The sequence below is a fragment of the Buteo buteo genome, chromosome 9, assembly GCF_964188355.1.
Source record: "Buteo buteo chromosome 9, bButBut1.hap1.1, whole genome shotgun sequence".
NCBI classification, from domain to species: domain Eukaryota; kingdom Metazoa; phylum Chordata; class Aves; order Accipitriformes; family Accipitridae; genus Buteo; species Buteo buteo.
The window spans coordinates 21,032,481-21,048,855 of record NC_134179.1 but is presented as its reverse complement, the minus strand read 5'-3'; the positions used below and the strand labels follow the sequence as shown (position 1 = coordinate 21,048,855).

Sequence of the window (16,375 nt, the reverse complement as noted above, 5' to 3'; positions counted from 1 at the left end):
AATCCCTTTATTACTACTGTTGTCATTTTATTAGTGTTATCATTATCATTATTAGTTTCTTCTTTTCTGTTCTATTAAACCGTTCTTATCTCAACCCAGGAGTTTTACTTCTTTTTCCCGATTTTCTCCCCCATCCCACTGGAGGGGGGGGAGTGAGTGAGCGGCTGCATGGTGCTTAGTTGCTGGCTGAGGTTAAACCATGACAACTAAAAAAAAATTTTAAAAGTTAAACATCATCTCTCTTTCAGACCCTTACTGAAAACAGTGTTATGTATGTCTAGTGTTTATGTCCCCAGGACACATTAAGAACTAAGTAATCCAAATAACACTTCCTCTCCTACAACAAACTTGCACTGGTGCTAGTTAGAAGAGACACGTTGTTGACTGTGCGTATTTGATAGAAAGCTAATGGCATGAACAAGTTACCCATTACCTTTCTTGTGATGCATTCATTATCATCTTCTCCAAGGCCTCTTTGAAAGCTGAACTTGGGTGGGAGGGGAGATAATTACAAAAATATTGGTTTAAGCCAAAAATCCATACTTGCAGTGCACTAGCACATTTCCAGGTACCAGCTAAACAGCAGGACTGTTTCAGTCTGACTAACATCCTCATTTCCCTTCAAGTCTCTGTAGGCAAGTCTCTCTCTTCAGTCAGCACATGGGCTCTTAGTTCAAATTCTAAGATCTCCAGAGTAGAGACTCTGCCATGGAAAGCACACAGATAAAGTAATGATTACAACAGGCTACACACAACCAACTTCAAAAAAAAAAAAGAAAAAAGCAAAAAAAAAAAAGCCCAAACTCAGACACACTACTAATTGTTATCTCCATACTAATCATGGCAGAGGAGCACAGTGCATGAGCCCATCCCTGATTGCCAAGTTGCAAATGCTTGTCCAAAATAGCATCTGAAAACAATCTGCAGTCATTCTCTATAAAAATACTTCCCTGTCAGCTCAGCAGCAATGGGAAAGCCTTGAATTAGACTATTCCCCCTGCACAAATAGCAGTTTTTTTAATCCATACAAAAGGTAAGAAAGACCTCTATCTTCAGAATTTTTCCATATGCTTCTTTGCAGACAGAAGTCACTTCTAATTGTTCATCCACTTGGCAGGTTTTTCCATCTTTCACACTGTGCCCTTGGAGTAACCTTACCAAGTGAGGAAAAGCATTACTTTTGATAGAAATAAGTCTCTTCACCCTAAAAAAGCTAAAGCATACCCATTAGACACATGCAAACACTGCAAAGAATTAATACAGAAAATAGTTTTATTTTCCACTCCAAGAGATCTCAATAGCGACATTTCAAACTCATCAGAAATGAGCTTTAAAATAAAATATAAGGCTGCAAGGTAAAGCATACATCCAGCCCTCAAAAAGAGCTGGAGACTTCTTCAGGCAAGATGTGCTTCCTAAAAAATACTGCTGAAGGCAAAAACCCATTTACATTTAATATTACTACATTTGTTTTTGCACATAAAGACTTTCTCTTCCAAAGAAACTCCCCCTGATACCAAGAGGCTTTGTCTAAACAAGGATTTGACGACTCTGTCTTATGACAATATTTTACAGTAAAAACATCTGAAACACTAGTAGGCATCTTCCACCTCTCCTAAAAACCAATGAGAGAAAAGCAACACTTTAGGACATCCAAAAAAGCGAGGCGAGCTAACAAATGGCACAGGGTATGGATCAGCAGGGTTCCACTGGATCACTGCCATGCTGCTTTTCAAGCATATCAGGATTCAAGTTCATTTTGGTCCAGCGCAAGAAAGCTACTGATTCCCAGCAGAAGAGATCTTCCTGTACTTGTATATGAAAGCATCTGTCTTCCCAAGACTAACTCCATAGACACCATCTGGCACCAGAGACCCAAAACGTGTCTGTCTGCTGCTGAGAAAGGATTCTTCAATACCGTTCACCAAGGAGGATGAATTCCCATCAACATTCAGGGCTTTTGCAGTGGTGGTTTCACTTGTGCCATCAGAAATGACATTAGGAGAGTCATTTTCAGCACGCTTGGTAATGCCATTCATGCACTTATGGAGATCTTGGCTCAGCAACAATACAATAGTGCCTCCAACACGAAGTACTCTGGCAATTGCAGGAAAAATAAAGGTTAGGTGTTCATTCTGCCTAGCATCAATTTGTCTGTGCAGAACTCAACACTGCTGACACTTCAGATGCCAGCTGCATTCAATAAAGCACCTAAGCACATTAAGGGTCATGGGTCAACTCAGTAAGCTATGTCTCCAAATGGAATTTAAATTCCCTATTTTCATAATTCTTCCTAAATGGGAGAACTGGGCCCTGTCCTGACTCCCAAACATTTCTGACTTCAGGAGTTCTTTCCATTGGGTTAGCAGGGAAGATGGACTCGGCTTTTTCGCTCTTAGTATTCTCCAAGGATTGAGGGCACTATTGCCTTCAAACCCTGTTTTTTGGGTCGCATGAGCCTCCACCAGTCTGCAAAGGAACAGCTTCACAGTGCAGCAAGAGCTTTTCAGGCTGGTAAGGCAATTCTGAAGCTGGCCTTTCCCTTCAGAAACTTTAAAAGATCCATCCTTTCCATGTTTCAGTAATCCTTAATGGCTTTCAAACTCAGGAAGCCTAGGAAAATTAACCATTATTTGTAATCGATTTTTCTTAGTACATGAGCAAACATTACACTTTGAAAGGGGAAAAAAATGACTATCCTGGCTTTGTTCACAGCAAATGGATTGAACAGTCTTACTGGTGGGGCTCTCATGGTAATGGTCCCTTCGCCAGGAAATACTTTGCTTAGGATGGCCCAACAGAGCAAATGAGACCAGAAGACAAGCATGGCCAAAGGGAGGGATGGTCAGTGCAAGCTGACATAAGATAAGATTGCCGTGCCATTCTATGGAGCTACCTCACCTTTTTCACCATCTTCCCACCACATTCCTGCAGTAGGTGAGCAAGATCAACACCCACTGAAGGCCAATCCTACAGAAAGGGCTTGTTTTCAGCCAAGAAAATAAATAAAGGGGCAGATGGTTTGAATTGCCCATTAGAAGCAGCCTGCTATTAGCTTGGCTCAACTCTGCCACAAAATGACAGGGTGAGAGATGAAAGGAGGCATCTAAAAGCAGACCAGGTGGCTAGCTGGATATGCCAGTATATGCTAACAGAAAGGAAAACGCATATCACCATTTTCTGGTCTGAGATCCTTTCTGCCCATGCAGGCTGGTAAAAGTTTGGTTGTGAACCCAGAAGGAAAGCCCAGGATTTTATACAAGCAGACCTCAACTGAGAAAGGATTTTTGCTTGATTTGCCTGGCCATGCTTTAAGTTTGTCTAGTGCATCCTCTCCTCTTTCTCTGTTCTGCCTTGTAAAGAACATTTGTGAGTGGGTCACACAACAAGCTCATTCCTTGTCAGCTTGTGCTGCCATCAGCACTTCCACAGCTTGCAAGACAAGCCACAACAGCCTTTAAGGGACAAGTAAAGGACTCAGACTTTCACAGCCTGCACAGGACCAGACTGCAGAGCTGGAGACTGTTTGGAATAAAGCAAACCTGAAGTTGACTTATGATCGCAAACCCTCAGGGCATTTACATCAAACCCCAAGCATGTCAAAGACCACACGTACCTCTCCATTTCCTGGAGAATATCCGGTAGGAGCTGTATGTCTTTTGTGATCTTGAACTTCTTCCCAAATGGAATATCTGAAATCACAGCATCAAAGCTTTCCGAAGGCAACGGCAATGCTGCAGAATAAAGGCATGTCTTTACAACTGACTACGTGAAAAACAAACAGGAGCTATGCCCCCATTCACCTTACAAAACTGCCTAACAGCTTTTTCGTGGGTCATGTATCCAGATTCATAGGTCTTTCTGTACTTATCCTCACAAATGGCACTACAAAGCTACCAACCCAATGCAGACTAGGAAGAGACAAATACATGAAAACGTGGTTTAGCTTGCAGATTCCCTGTTAATGGTGATATGTTTGCCCCGATAGCAAGACTTTCCAAACAGGGAACTGCATGGTTCCAAACCAACTACTGCTTCTCAACACACAGTACATCTTTACAAGCAAAATGCAAAAGAAGAGGTAAGCTTGCAAGCACTTCACTTCGTGCAGATGTTCAGATGCACACATATGAATGGCAAGGAACCATGTTAAATTCCTCTCCATCCTCCTTTTCTCCCCCCAAGAATCTGGTTACAGCCAGAATCACTTGGATTCTGTCGGAGCTTGTGTCTTTGAAGTATCTCCCCAGAGTTTTTGTATCCTGGGAATAGTCGGTTCTCTTGACCATGATACAGCACTGCACCCTTGTGGTGGAGGCTGGCCACACACCAGTCTGTGCTGGCCAGAGCGTAGCCAGCATGTGAAAGGACAATACTGTGGGTTCTCCATCGCTCAGGGATGCTCAAAACTCGACTGGACAAGGCCCTGAGCACCTGACCCAGTTTTGGGGTTAGCTGTGCTCCCAGCAGATGACAGGACTAAAGACCTCCAGCAGTCCCTTCTCACCTAAACCCTGCTGTGATTCTATGCCAGCCTTTCCAGAACTGGCTGGAGATGTTTCTTGGACCATCCTCGGATCAACACTTGCAGCACAACAATTTTTTAACAATTTTATCCACAGATGGAAGGACAAGTTACCTACAGTCCTTCTCAAGACATGCAGAAATAACAGCTTCTGACCAGTGACAAAGACATCAATTACTTGTTCAATATTAGAAAAGCCTGACATCAAAGTACCTTCCATCATCCTAGAAGCCAAGCCCAATCACAGCTTTTAAGTAAGAAATAAAGCCATATATATTCTTATGAAAAGACAAATAATATTTCTTATCATTCTGGTAAGAAATAAATATCGCAGGGTAAAAAAATATGCATACTTCATCACCCATGCACAGGGAAAAACAGCCAGCTTTTATCTGTCATGAATTTCATAAAGGACTAATTTAGACTCAGGCTTTGAGGTCCAGAATAAGGCCATAAAATTATTACTGTCTCCACAGACTAGCTCATGAACTGAGAGCAAAGAGATTCCCTCTTCCAGGAGAAAGGCATCGTCACTTAAAACACTCCTACTGCAAAACATCAACAATTCAGCTGAGCTTAATGAGTCCCCACCATTACTTATCTGATAAATTTAATTTACAAGCCACATTTTATCTGGATTTGTCCTTGCTCTGTTCTCATAAGACACAAAGAACTCTCACATAGTATGTACTCCTTGTGGTATTCACAAATTCATCATTAAGACTACTGCCCATGTCTGACAATTATTTTCATTGTCTTCTGCTGAGTTTATTCTTGCCAAAGTTCCTGGGGGCAAGGGGTGGGGAGGGGAGAACAGATAATTATCTATTCACTAGCACTACAGAGTCACTACTCAGCTATTTGTTGAGAGTTGGCTCCACTACACATCATCTCAAGAGAACCTACTTTACCTGTATAATCCCAGAACCACAAAAAATGTCAAACACGTCTCCTTGGAAAGGCTACAGACATACCTTTCACAGAAGCTTTAAGTAACTCAATCTTGTCCATCAAGCCTGCAGTCCTAATATTCACATCTGCACCCTGTAACTGTGAATCACTTATATCAGCACCCCAGTAACAGGCTTCCTGTTCAGAGAAAAAGAGAAAAGTAATTTTGTTGACAACCAGGTGTATTTATTTTATAAACCCTTCTCAGAACTGCCTTGTTGCACAGCTCTTCGAAGACAAACCCCTTGCTGGGATATCTCCTACTATTACACAGAGCTATACATGGACCCAGAGGAATGGGGGAAGTCTGTGCTGTCTTCACTCCTTTTCATGTTGTGGTCTGCTCAAGACACTTGTAACTTACAGAAATACTGAGGCTATATCCTAACAGCAAGACCCCAGCTAGCTACAAACAGCCATGCTGTCTCTAATACTGACAACTGACTGTACCATCACATTGACATGTCTGATCCCAGGATAATCCGAGGCAGTCTTAAAAGTCCATGGTTGCCTCACACAAATCCTGCAGTATAAATAAAGGGCTTGCAGCACCTGCCTGCACAAATATGTAGGACTTGGTTTCACATTCCTGTGGAGGAAGGTTTGTACTAAAATACTTTTAACAACTGCCTAGAAAGACCAGTTTAGTTTCAGCTTTCCAGTAATGGACTTTGGTATAACTGTGGTACAGATTTTTTTTTTATGCAACTAAAAGCCATCTTGCAAAGGCCCTGCCTGTTGCCAGTGTGATACTCACGGGCCACTCTTTGGCAGCTTCCAGCAGTATCGTTCCTAGCCCACACATAGGATCCAGCACAAAGGCACCTGCCTACAAAAATAAAGGGGTTATTGCATTGCAGGCAAGACAGACTCCTCTCCCAGAACAAAGCTTCCTCGGGGATGTACAGATCACCTACATATTCCCACTGAATCCAATGTAGGTAACAATAATCACTGGTTTGCCAGGTCAAATTTGCTTGTAAGACAAGATAGTAAAAAGTATTAATAGTTTCACTAAAGACAATGCATCAATGCATCCAGCCTTGAGGTGACATTTAGGAAAAAAAACTGAGTGGACTGCAGATGGATATCGGTACCAAATTAATCCATAGAAAAGATCACCCTTGCTTCAGTTTTTCCTTGGGAGAGCAATCCCAAGCAAGATTTGATGCCTGGACAGTGAAAAAATCTTGCCATTTAGACATACATATTCATAAAAGCAATAGCACCTCTCCTGAGAAGAACCTGGGATTAGAGCAGATATCTGGTTGAACAGCAGGTGACAGCACACTCTGATCACAGCTAAGGCAAACCCTGCCCACATGCATTAGAGGATGGAGTATTAAAATCAACACACCTCTTCAAAGCTTCCAGTTCCAGCTCTAACGAGCAGCAACCCCCCCTTCATTCAGGACTCTACACCTTTGCCATGAACATTCACTTACACTGATTTCAGCCAGAGATGCCATGGCCCATGCAATTGTTGCCCGCAGTCCTGCTGTTTTAATATACTCTCTGTTTGCCAATGGAAGTCTGCAGGCAGCAAAAAAATCAATCTAAGATAATGGTACAACCACCCAGAAAAGCCCATGTAATATGAAAGAACAAATGAACTGGACAGATCTGCAGACAGACAGACAGATAGAAACCATAGTCTGCTTTTATCCATAACTCACTGCAAAGTCTGACCTACATGCTCAGATAAGCTCCAGACAAACCACAAGACTAATGTGACAGTCCAGTGAATATTAAACCAGAAGATAAATACTCACAGTGGACAGCAAGACTATTTAGAAATTATGCCTGTTCTGATACTACCAAGACGAATCTGGTGAGGAGAATGCCTACCTGAAAAGAGGAATCCCTACCACAGAATGAATGTCATTAAGATGTATAAAGATCTGAAAGAGGAAAAAAAATTACGTTAGAAACTCTCAACCTGACACACTAATAGCTTTAACTCATTTAAACCAGACACAGAAGATGTTTCTATGAACTTCTGATCCTAGTTTTTAAGAACAAAAATACACACTTTAGATATTTATGATTAATTTGAAGAAATCACACTAGATAATCTGAATGCCACTTTAAAGGGGATTTAACATTTAAGCAAGCTGGGAGGGGAATTTTGCCAGCCAGGAATCCATCAGCAAGCACTTGAATCTTTAAGGGAACTGATTTTTGTAACACTGAATGCATATTTTTAATTATAATACCATTTACTCTAAGCAGGAGAAGATTATTCACTGTATACTAGCACTCAGCTATTCACATACCCCCCTCCTTTTAAAAAACAAAAACCAAAAAACAAAACAAAACCACAAAAACCCCACAAGTGCCACTAAGGGGCATTTCAGATGGAAGGCAAATATGGGCAATTCTTCCAGAAATACAGGCAGCTCAAAGAAATTGTCCTTCTGTTCCACAGAAGCATCCCAGAAGATGACTGAGCTCCCCAACAGGTCTTGCATGACTGCAGTGCCTCCCCAGGAAGCCCAAAGAGAAACACAATGCTTTTGCTGTATCACAGTCCTCAGCACTTGAATGGTTTCAGAGCAAAAATCTGGACGAGAACGAGAGCCCCAGTTGAGGCTCAACGAAGCCATATTTAATGCATAGCCCTGAGAAAACCAGAGCCAGTAGATGAACTCAGAGCTTTTAGAGAAGGCCTCAGACCACCCAGCATCAGTGCTGAGAGCAGCTTCCATACGCCAAGCACAGGAATGGAGAAACAGCTTGTCAAGAGCAATGACTCCTTTCCAAGGTCTCCAGGCAGCTTGCACCACAGATGGTGTCTTAAGCAAGCTGCTTGTCAGGGACAGGGTCTAGGAGGAGGCTCTTTCAGAAACAGCACTCTCGAGTTCCTTGAGAACGTGACCTTGCTGCTTGCTCTCTTCACCTACAGAGGCTAAGCTAGCTGCCCAATGGCTCAGGTGATCTCCACTTTTAACACAGAGTCCAGCGGTTTGTAAGTGTGCCAGATCCTGAGACATCACCTGTGTGGATCCTTTGCCTAACATACAGGCCCATGCTGGCCATTCTGGTATTTATTTCAAGGCATGTACACAGTGGCTACTAAAAAGCTTTGCTCAGTGCTACCAGATGATTTCTAGTTAAATTCAGCAGCAGAAAAACAAACAGAGGCAGGCCATGGTCCTTGAGCGCATAGGGAGCATTGAACAAAACAAATGATAATTGGGGGCAAATCTGGAAGAAGCAACAGACCATCTGGCAGACAAGCACCACTACCTCTAGATCAGCATCCCGCAGATCAGCCCGCCACCCACACTGCTTCGTGAGCGCTATGCCAACAGCTCTTCCAATTTCCTGTAAGGGGGAAAAATAGTCACAGGCAGTAAAAATAACAGAATTAAGAAAACTACAGATCACAGCCTTGACTGCACAATCCTTAGAAATACCTGGGAAAAGAAAGAGTCTGTCTCTCTATCCCTAGGAGAACAATTTGTACAAACACCAGAAGAGGTACAAGAGGGCAGAGCAAGCGAGGGGCAGAGCAAACACACCATAGGACAAAACTAATATCACTCAGCTGGAGTGTGGGAGGCTGAAGTTCAAGTCCTGCCCAAGTTACAACACAAGTTGTCATCATTTTAGAATTATATATCACACACAAAATATTTCTGATGGCTATAAACTAGATCACCTAAGAGAAAAATCTGTGAATCCATAACTGCAACTCACAATTTTAATGCTTTTATGGCATCTAGAAAGCTCTGACTACCTTCAGAGTATGAGACTTCAAACACACAGCACAAATTTAAGCAAACATTCTTGTTGGCAGGCTCATGTATACCATCTTCCCAAGGTACTAGCTTTAGTAGGAAAAAAAAAAATCTAGTTAAACAACTGTTATCTTCAAGGAAGAGAAATCTACATAAATTGCATCTACACAGGTTTTATTTTTTTAGTTTCCTCACAGTAGAAAGATATTATAGATGGGAAGAGGAGCAGACAAAAGGGCCGCTGGATGTCTCTACCCCAGCGCTCTCTCCCAAGGACTAAGATCCATCCCCCAGGATGCCTCCCAGGGCTGCACCACCCTCCTGGGGAACAAGTTCTCCCCAACACCCAACCAGAGACCACCGAAGCTGCAAAGTTCTGGTTTTGCACCTTCTTTTACACTGTCTGCCACAATTGAGAGGAGTGTGGCTCTTGTCCTTGCAATGGCCCTTTAAGTAGCTGTAAACTACTATCAGATCACTCCTCAGACTCCAGAAGCCCAGCCACGTCAACCTATTCCTTTTACTTATCCTCAATAAAAGGCATTGATTTGAAAAATATTCAGGGTAATAGCGCCCAGAAATTAACAACAGCCTTTGTATTTCCACTTGTTTAAGGTAAATGCAGGTTAAGGGCTTTTTTTGAGAAAATACAGAAAAAGCTTTGATCAGTTTGTTATTCCAAAACATGCAACACATAATTGAAATGACAAATTAACTACCATCTCCCTTCACCTTTGCTAAACTCTTTTAAAACATAGACACATTAGCATACCTGTGAAGTAAGTATTTTGGCAATTGCTCCACTACAACGACAAGAAACTCTGAAACTGAAGCTAAGCTGCTCGTTTGCAATAGGTTCCTCCCCACTGCTTTTGGAAGGGTCTTCTAAGGAAGTCTTGCTTTCAGTCCAGCAGTCCTGATCACTCTTTCTCTCTGGTACCACACACCTCTCTCTGCCTTCCGCCTTACATTCCTCAGACATAGTCCCTCTCACTTGTTCCATTTTCTGCCTTTTAGTTGCAACATTTGCCTCTTCTTCTGATTTTCTCTTGAGAGGTGATGGGTTTTCTTGAGAGACATTATCTTTTTGTCCCCCACACCCATGAAGGTTTCTCCAAATAGAGATAACATCCAGCCAATACTTTGGCTCCTCAATGACAAGGCTTTTAATCTCATGCAGCACTTTTCCTGGAAGAAAAAGCAGTTTCAGGTTAGGTAGTTCAGTCTCAGCATTTGATTTTCCTATGGATTGAGAACAGCTGTTAACAGAGACTGTGTTCAGATCTCATTCATGGGTGAATCCAGGAACCACAGCAGCAGCAGCAGCAATCACAGGCATAGCTGAGCTCTCAACACCCATATACCCCACCAGCAGAGATCCAGGCACCCTCTGATTACAAGCTCTGCAGAACCAAGATTAAATCGTGCAAGGGTTGAATTCTGCAGAAGAATTCAGCAGCTCTAGAAAACCAGACCACCTTTGAGAGTCATTCCCAGGGACAGAGGACCAGCCTGCTATCCATGCCATCCTCCCCAGAAAGCACTTGGTCCAGGATAAAGAGGTGCGGGACACTTTCCAGGATTGAAAGACAGACACAAACATGAATCAGTTTGATTCAGCTCAGAATAAAAGCCACAATTTTATGAAGGAAATCTCTCCTTGTTATCCATCAACCTGCCTTCAATCTTGCAAAGTCTCTGACACACGCCTAAACTTACACCCATGGGTAGTCTTCTTGAGCTAGCAATGACAAGAGAGGCACGGGGAATATAGAGGCCAGTTCACTTAGAAACCTTGAAGCTGGTCAAGGTGGGGGCAGGGGAGAAGGTACTTCTAGTTCTCATTTTAAATTTTAGAATCATGGTTAAATTTGATCCTCAAAGCTGAAGGCCATTTGTGATCTCCCAAATAAAATCCCACCAGCACGCAGATATCGATCCGCCTTACTTCAAATTCTTACTCCAACACTGACAGAGAATGTGACCTGAGTAGCTGAGATTTACAAGAAATCTGTGTACTGAACAGTTAAGTGACACAGGATATACATCTGGGTCTGCTTTGACTAAAAGAAAAGGACTCATTGTTAAAACGCATACAAGGGGTCCAGAACTGTAGTTCAGTGTCAGGGGGTGGGGTGGGGTGGGTCTGAGTTATTTTTCAGCACGGGGGGGAGTATACATACACATATATGTATGGTGCCAGCAGAACACAGGCAGGTAAGGCATGTTTTTAAAACGATTTTACAGGCATTTTCAGCACAAAAAAAAGCATTAAAAGCACACCGAGGTGAAAGTTTCTTCAGAACTGATTATTGTCAATTAGAACTACAGCTGCTAGTAAAAAAATAACTTTATGAATAGGACTTGAACTGGGCCTTCACGTTTGTGCACACCCCCCCCCCCGTGAGCAAGCCGGAGGGGCTGACCCGAGGGAAGGAGTCAGCGCCATACCTTTATTTCTAGAAACGGGAATCGGGATGTGTTTCTTAAGCAGCAAAAAGAGTCGCTCTCCAGACTTGAGTTTCCTCAGCTCGCCCGGCTCCGCCTCTGTGCTGAAGAAGACCTTTCCTGAGACGGAGTCCACCTCAGGGGAAAAACAGAAACCAAACCGGAGCGGGAAGGCGTTTCGGGCGAGCGCTTCCAGCAGCCCCTCACGCCCGCTCGCCGGGAGGAGGGCAGCGCACACCTCGGCTCGCCGGGGGTGGCGAGGGGACACGGCCTGACCGAGCGGCAGATGTCCCTGCCCACGGCGGGTGGGGCCGGGACCAGACGGCCCTTAGGGGTCCCTTCCGACCCACACCCAGACCAAAACCAGGCCCGTGGGGCCCCACGCAGGTGGCGGGCACAGCCCACGCCGCGGCCGCCCGGCTCCGGGGCGCGAAGCGAACGAGGCCGCGTTCCCCGCCGGCCCGGCCCGGCCGACCCCGGGGGCGGGGGGGGGGCACCGGCGCCGGTTCCCCTCTGAGCTCACCTCCGTGGCGCCGAGCCGCGCCCGCACCTCCCGCGCGAGGAAGGGCTCCAGCCCGCGGCCCGCCGTGCAGAAGTACCGCCCGCCCCCCGCCGCCATCTTGGCCCGCCCCGCCGCCCTCAGGGCGGGCCGGGGGCCCCGCCTCGGGGGCGGCTCGCCGGCGGTGAGCCCGCCCTGGGAGCGGGCCGGCAGGCGGCTGCGTTGGCACGAAAGAGAAGCGCCTCAAAGCACCAGCTCGCGGTCGCCCGCGGGACCGCTTCACCCCTAGCTGCGTTTATCACCGCGATGGGAGGTGGCGCCCTGAGGGAACCATCAGTGCAGGCGGCGAGACGAATTACTGCAGTGCAGCCACCGCTCCCGGATGGGCTGATGGGGGCGGGGGGAAGAGGAGGATTGCTGCGGTGCGGAAGCGGTGTCTGCATCCGCACCATTTGGGAGGAAAAGCTGTAGACCGCCCCCGGCCCAGCGGGGAGTGATTCAGCACCCACAGCCCCGGGGAAAGCGCCAGGAGGGCAGCTGGGAGCCAGCAGCTGCCCCCCTCGGCGACCTTCTCTGCTGCAGGCTGCGCGGGAACTGTGATTTGCCGCATTACTGTCTGGTACAGGGCAATGTTGTCATCCGCCCTTGCCACTTATTTACAGGGGACACAGAGACAGAGTATAAAGTAACAAAGATATAGTCCAGTCTTTGGGTGGGCCCAAAAGGAAGCGCTCCAAAAAGCAGGAGTGGAAGCCTGACAGCTACCTTTCACCAGGCAAGATGCCTACCTTAGTAAACAGGAGAGCAGCTGCCAGGGCAGTCAGGCTGCATAGTGGTCTCAGCAGAAATCCTGCATTTCCAAGGTGTCTTCACCCAGCTGCGCATCAGTGCAGAGCAGCTGCATGCTCATGTGAGGGCATAGGGATGGAACAATTTCACAAGGTTACCTAAAACCCTCTTTGGCCAGACCACCCTCTCCCTCCCCAAACCCCTACTCTTTGGTTCCCTACACCCCTGCTGCCTTGCCCTGTCAGCTGTGGCAGAACAGCTGTTGCACCTGGCCAAGCTGTGAGCTCAGCTTTAAGGGACACAGCAGAAGAGCTTGTTAAAGCCTAGTCAGGTTTGGAGCAAGCTGCTGGCAACTTACTGGTAAATAAGGGAGTCAGCAAGAATACATTGAAATTGTAACACTGCTCAAAAGCCTCTTGCAAAATCATCACCACAGTGGGTGGGTGTATTTATTTCCAGCCCCACCCCCTACAAACAGTCAAATGCTATTGTCTCAGCATCTGAAGGTTAGGAAACAAGTTTTTAAGGGTGCCTAAGCTCTTCTCAGCATCACATTGTGATTAGTCTGAGAGGGTGCTTCAGACAGCACAACTTTTAAGCCACCTTCACACAAAATAGCTGTCATGTTTAACATCTCTGGCTGCACTGCCCAGCATTCATGAGCAGTGACACACAACCCTGGTAGGGGTTGCACATCCACTGGCAAAGCCCTTGAGACCTGTCAAGAGAACCCCACAGGGGTATACAAATAAGAAAAAAAATCAAGAATTAATCACATAGGTGAGGAATCTGGACTTGCTGTACAAAGGTAACAGCCACAGGTTCCTGATGTCAAGAATCAGGTTCAGTGCCCCTTCCCTCCCAAAAACACACAGCTCGCACACTTCCAAATTTTGGGTTAATTTTTATTTTTTTTTAAATAAAAGACAGTTTCCAGATACCTAATAATTACTGTGCTGTTTGTGCAGGACTAACAAACTTTAAATACTAAAATGCACAAGGCAAGTTGAAACAAGCTGTTTGTTTCAAATTGCTCAGCAGTGCAGGCTCAAGCACTTACTTGCAATGGCTTTACTCTTTGTACAATCAGTTCTATGTAGCAATGACTGTATATAAAGAATATAGTACACGCTATTGTTTTCATTGTCAATTTACAAGAGAAAAAAATAAATATTTTCCATTCTTATTGTACATTAACACTTCAGTAGAAAGTTACAGCTGTTGTGTTGGCATGACCTGCAACTTCAGGAGGAAAAAGGACATGCATACATATCTTATTAAGAACTCTAAACTATGACTTTGTAATAAATTACAGAGGATAGATACCAGCCAACAGAATACCGATTATCTGATTTCAGTACATTTGTGATTCTTGCTCTGAGGAAAAAAAAAATTCTTGCAAAATACAAAAGCTAGTCGCTGGTAAATAAGTAAATAAGACAAACGATGTATGGTATAGCCTTTTCTTCAAATGTTTGTGAACAACAGGCTTGTGGTTTTAGGCAAAGATTAAGTAGTTGAGTTAGTCCTTGCACCCTTCATACATAACTAGCACCGTAAAGATGCAAGGACCTCAGCAAACACCTAAATTTCATGCTTAATAACTAAAGCATGCATTTCGTAGAGTTTGTGCATGTTACATATTCTGTTTATTAAGGTTACTGTGCAAAAAAAGATTCTCAACCACTGAAGATGTTTCTGTAATTCTGTTAAAATTATTTGCAACATTGCTAAAGTTTAGCAGGCCTGTGTAAGATTAATGAAACAAAAATCTTACTTGTGGTTCACCCTTGACTGCTATACACAGACACTGTACCAATGAATTGGCAAAGCAGAAAATAATGGCAGCAGCCTGAATGTCCAGTGAAGCAGGGGAAAATGAGTTAACATGCATTGCCATTTACTTAAAAATATATACATATTTTTAAATGGCACAAAGCTTTGTACAGGTGGATCTATCAGTGCAAATACATATATATGAGGTACCAATTTATTCAGGCAAGATCTAATTATATGTATCTTACAATCACTCTCATTTTCCTGTTGTCAGATACAGGCTGACAAGATTTAGCATTGAAGTAAAATCAAAGTCAAGACAATTTTCCAGCATATTCAGTATCAGATCCCTGTCATTTCCCTACAATTTCATTTCTGAGCTTCCACTTCTTTGATTGCTTAATATTTTTTCCACTTTTAAAAACACACTTAGTGTTAATTTTCTTTTTCAAGATTTGAGACTATTATAGGAAAAAGTTAAAACTGTCTATGTAAACTGGAACAATAACTATAGCTGGCTGAATATTTTAACATTGTTTGAAATTTTAACAAGTACTGTCAGGAAGGAGGAACACAGTTATTGCTATTTGGGGACTTAAAAATAAAACAAATAAACAAACCTGAAGGCATAGAACAGCACTGTTCCAATGGTCAAAGTTGAATAGAATACAAAACTAGCATTCTGCCTAGAATCAGTCCTTTTGCATTTGAACACTCTTCAAGTTATCTACAGCTTTCTCTTCCAGGCAACTATGATGACATTTACATGGAGATATGGATTTAAAGTGGCTAACTGTGGGACACACACAGCTTTTCAACTCTGGTAATTCTTTCTTAAGACGTTCCAGCTGCTCCACCTGGAATATATTTGGTTGTTCAGGATTCGAGTCATATATCCTGAATAAACAAGAAAAGAAAAAACACTAATCAGTATAACCCAGCAGTTCACAGAAATGCAGACTAGATGAAGCAACTAGGATTTTTTTTTCCCTACTAGTGTAAAATTAGGTATCAGCAAGTCTATAAAAACAGTATGTTCCAGGTTAGTACCCTAAGTTTTGCCACTCATCTTGCAATATAAAATTGTACTCCTTTTACACAATGCTTAATATTTCATTGGGTATACTAAAAAGCTACCCACTAGCATTTATCTCGCATACTCTCCTGCAAAATGCGATCTTACAGGTGGCACAAAGCAGTGAAGTAAGAGCAGAGTTCCAGGCTTCAAACTTGAAAGTGTAAGAAATTTCAGAGCCCTGAGGTTATTTGAACAGACTGTGATATACTACTTGTACATAATACTGAATGGAGTTCATACTTACTGTTTCAAGTAGTAGTTCACACACACTCCCAATTCAGAACCTTTTTTTTTTTAAATTACCATTACAATATTATGTGAAGATTGAAAACCAGAAAATCTGATCTTTATTCATACCTAATGCAAATTTAACTATCTAAACTGCTTTAATTAGTGTATCCTTTTTTCACTTTGTTTCCACACATTTAAACAAAGCTGGAGGATTTTAACTGTCAATATTGTACTGGATTGTCCAAATCCAAAACACATTTTGAGTTTGACAGTGTAGGCACTGAGCAAAACTCAAATACTATTTTGGTGTAATTCATTATAAAGCAAAAGCATTC

The 16,375-nt window shown here is 43.5% G+C and overlaps 2 protein-coding genes across 5 annotated transcripts in view; both read right to left on the bottom strand.

Annotated features, from left to right (window-relative positions):
• Positions 1-1,259: 1,259 nt before the first annotated feature.
• Positions 1,260-12,301, bottom strand: LOC142034421 (U6 snRNA (guanine-N(2))-methyltransferase THUMPD2-like). The gene is made up of 10 exons (XM_075035660.1): positions 12,191-12,301; positions 11,671-11,803; positions 9,992-10,407; positions 8,726-8,803; positions 7,325-7,377; positions 6,922-7,009; positions 6,234-6,305; positions 5,500-5,614; positions 3,617-3,734; positions 1,260-2,097 (listed from the first exon to the last, which is right to left on the bottom strand). Exons 1-10 carry the CDS (start codon positions 12,284-12,286, stop codon positions 1,779-1,781), a joined length of 1,488 nt encoding a protein of 495 aa, XP_074891761.1. The 5' UTR covers positions 12,287-12,301; the 3' UTR covers positions 1,260-1,778.
• A 1,545-nt stretch (positions 12,302-13,846) lies between these two features.
• Positions 13,847-16,375, bottom strand: part of GPCPD1 (glycerophosphocholine phosphodiesterase 1) — a 47,228-nt gene continuing 44,699 nt past the window's right edge. For all 4 annotated transcript variants that reach the window (XM_075035657.1, XM_075035659.1, XM_075035656.1 and 1 more), the window contains one exon: positions 13,847-15,628. In XM_075035657.1, coding sequence (XP_074891758.1) covers positions 15,424-15,628 — 205 coding nt within the window. In that variant the 3' untranslated portion in view covers positions 13,847-15,423. The remainder of the gene's footprint in view (positions 15,629-16,375) is intronic.